At 43.9% G+C, this 1,377-nt stretch overlaps 1 protein-coding gene across 1 annotated transcript; it reads left to right on the forward strand.

Annotated features, from left to right (window-relative positions):
* Positions 1-774: 774 nt before the first annotated feature.
* Pmar_PMAR028122 (hypothetical protein) lies at positions 775-1,056 on the forward strand (the record flags this gene model as incomplete). The annotated part of the gene is made up of 1 exon (XM_002775040.1): positions 775-1,056. The coding sequence occupies one exon, from the start codon at positions 775-777 to the stop codon at positions 1,054-1,056; it is 282 nt and encodes a 93-aa protein (XP_002775086.1).
* Positions 1,057-1,377: the final 321 nt, after the last annotated feature.

The following is a 1,377-nucleotide window of genomic DNA, read 5'->3' on the forward strand; positions in this document are numbered from 1 at the left end:
GAGAATTATATTCTCGTTGTACCTTAATCAAGTGGCGGAAACGAGACCATGAACACTCGGGTTGCTCGACTGAGCTCGCAAGAACTTTTCTTATCCACAGCATCCAAGGCAGTCTGCGAATCTTCCACTGCTTCCATCAAGTAGGGCCAACGAGATCGTTTATCGTCCTGCCTCGAGCCTGTCTGATCATTGAATGCCGAGGTTCGTTTAATCCGATTGTTCATGCACCAAGACTCAGAACGGAAACAGTGAAAGGGTTTAAAGGGAACTCCTGAAGGCATCTGATGATCCCTATCAACTTGGCCAACCCTGATGGCCGTCCCGAAACTCCTGTATGAGCTTTTACTCTACCACTCCATGAGTGGAGACCGATCAACGGGAAAATCAAGTATATGTATTTCCAATCCAAATGTATTTCGCTCCCATTTCCTTATTCTGCATAGTCATATTCTCAAGTCCTGGAAGTTAGTTACTATACTCATAGTTATAAGACCAAATTGAAGACTAAGTGTCCTCAACGACCCTGTGTGAGTTGTGTTGTGGTGATTAATATTATTCACTACAATAATTCACAGATAATGACAGGGTTTAGTTGTAGTGGATAAGGATGTTGGGTTTGGCGCTACCGAAGGGCGGGACATGAGGTGGAGGACGAGAGTCGGTGAACTCTCATCAACAATACTTTAGTATCATTATTGTATTTAGAAATAGGATGGAGTTTGATTAACTGCCTTGCAAGGGGAGACCTGAGGAGAAAAACCCGGAAACTTCACCATGGATATCACACTCGGTAGTTGCCGTCTATATTACGAAGATGTTCCGTACGAGATGGTTGAGGAGAATGGTGCCTCTTGGGTGAAGCCTGATTATAGCTTCACCAGTCTGCCTTATGCCCTGAATAACTGCAGGTTTAACGCCAACTCAATATACGAGCTTAATGATCTGGAGAATATCGAATTCCACGATGCGCAGGATCCGAACGACCAGACATTAGTAGTTTACAGAATGCTAGAGACCTATGGGAAGGCACTGAGGACGGTCTTCAAGAATCAATAGACAGAGGAAGATTCCTTATGCTTGACGGCTTCAACGATTATTCGCTTCTAACGAGGCCAAGTTACTGTAAGAGCTTTAGAAGCGGATTCTTCCAATGAGAAATTCTGCATCAACGTTGCCGGGTTCCGGGTCATCTGGACCGGATGTTGAGTCAGCCTTACTTCCCTCGGTCAAGCTTTAACCTAGGATTGTACTCTGACTTGAAAGTTTTCAATTGTGTTGCGTATTTCATAATGATAAATGACAGGAGTTCAACCCCCTATTTAACAGCCTTCATGTGTATAACATGTCGGTTGTCTGGCTGTTTTTTTGGTTTGTTTT

This window comes from Perkinsus marinus, assembly GCF_000006405.1.
Source record: "Perkinsus marinus ATCC 50983 genomic scaffold scf_1104296956872, whole genome shotgun sequence".
Taxonomy (NCBI): domain Eukaryota; phylum Perkinsozoa; order Perkinsida; family Perkinsidae; genus Perkinsus; species Perkinsus marinus.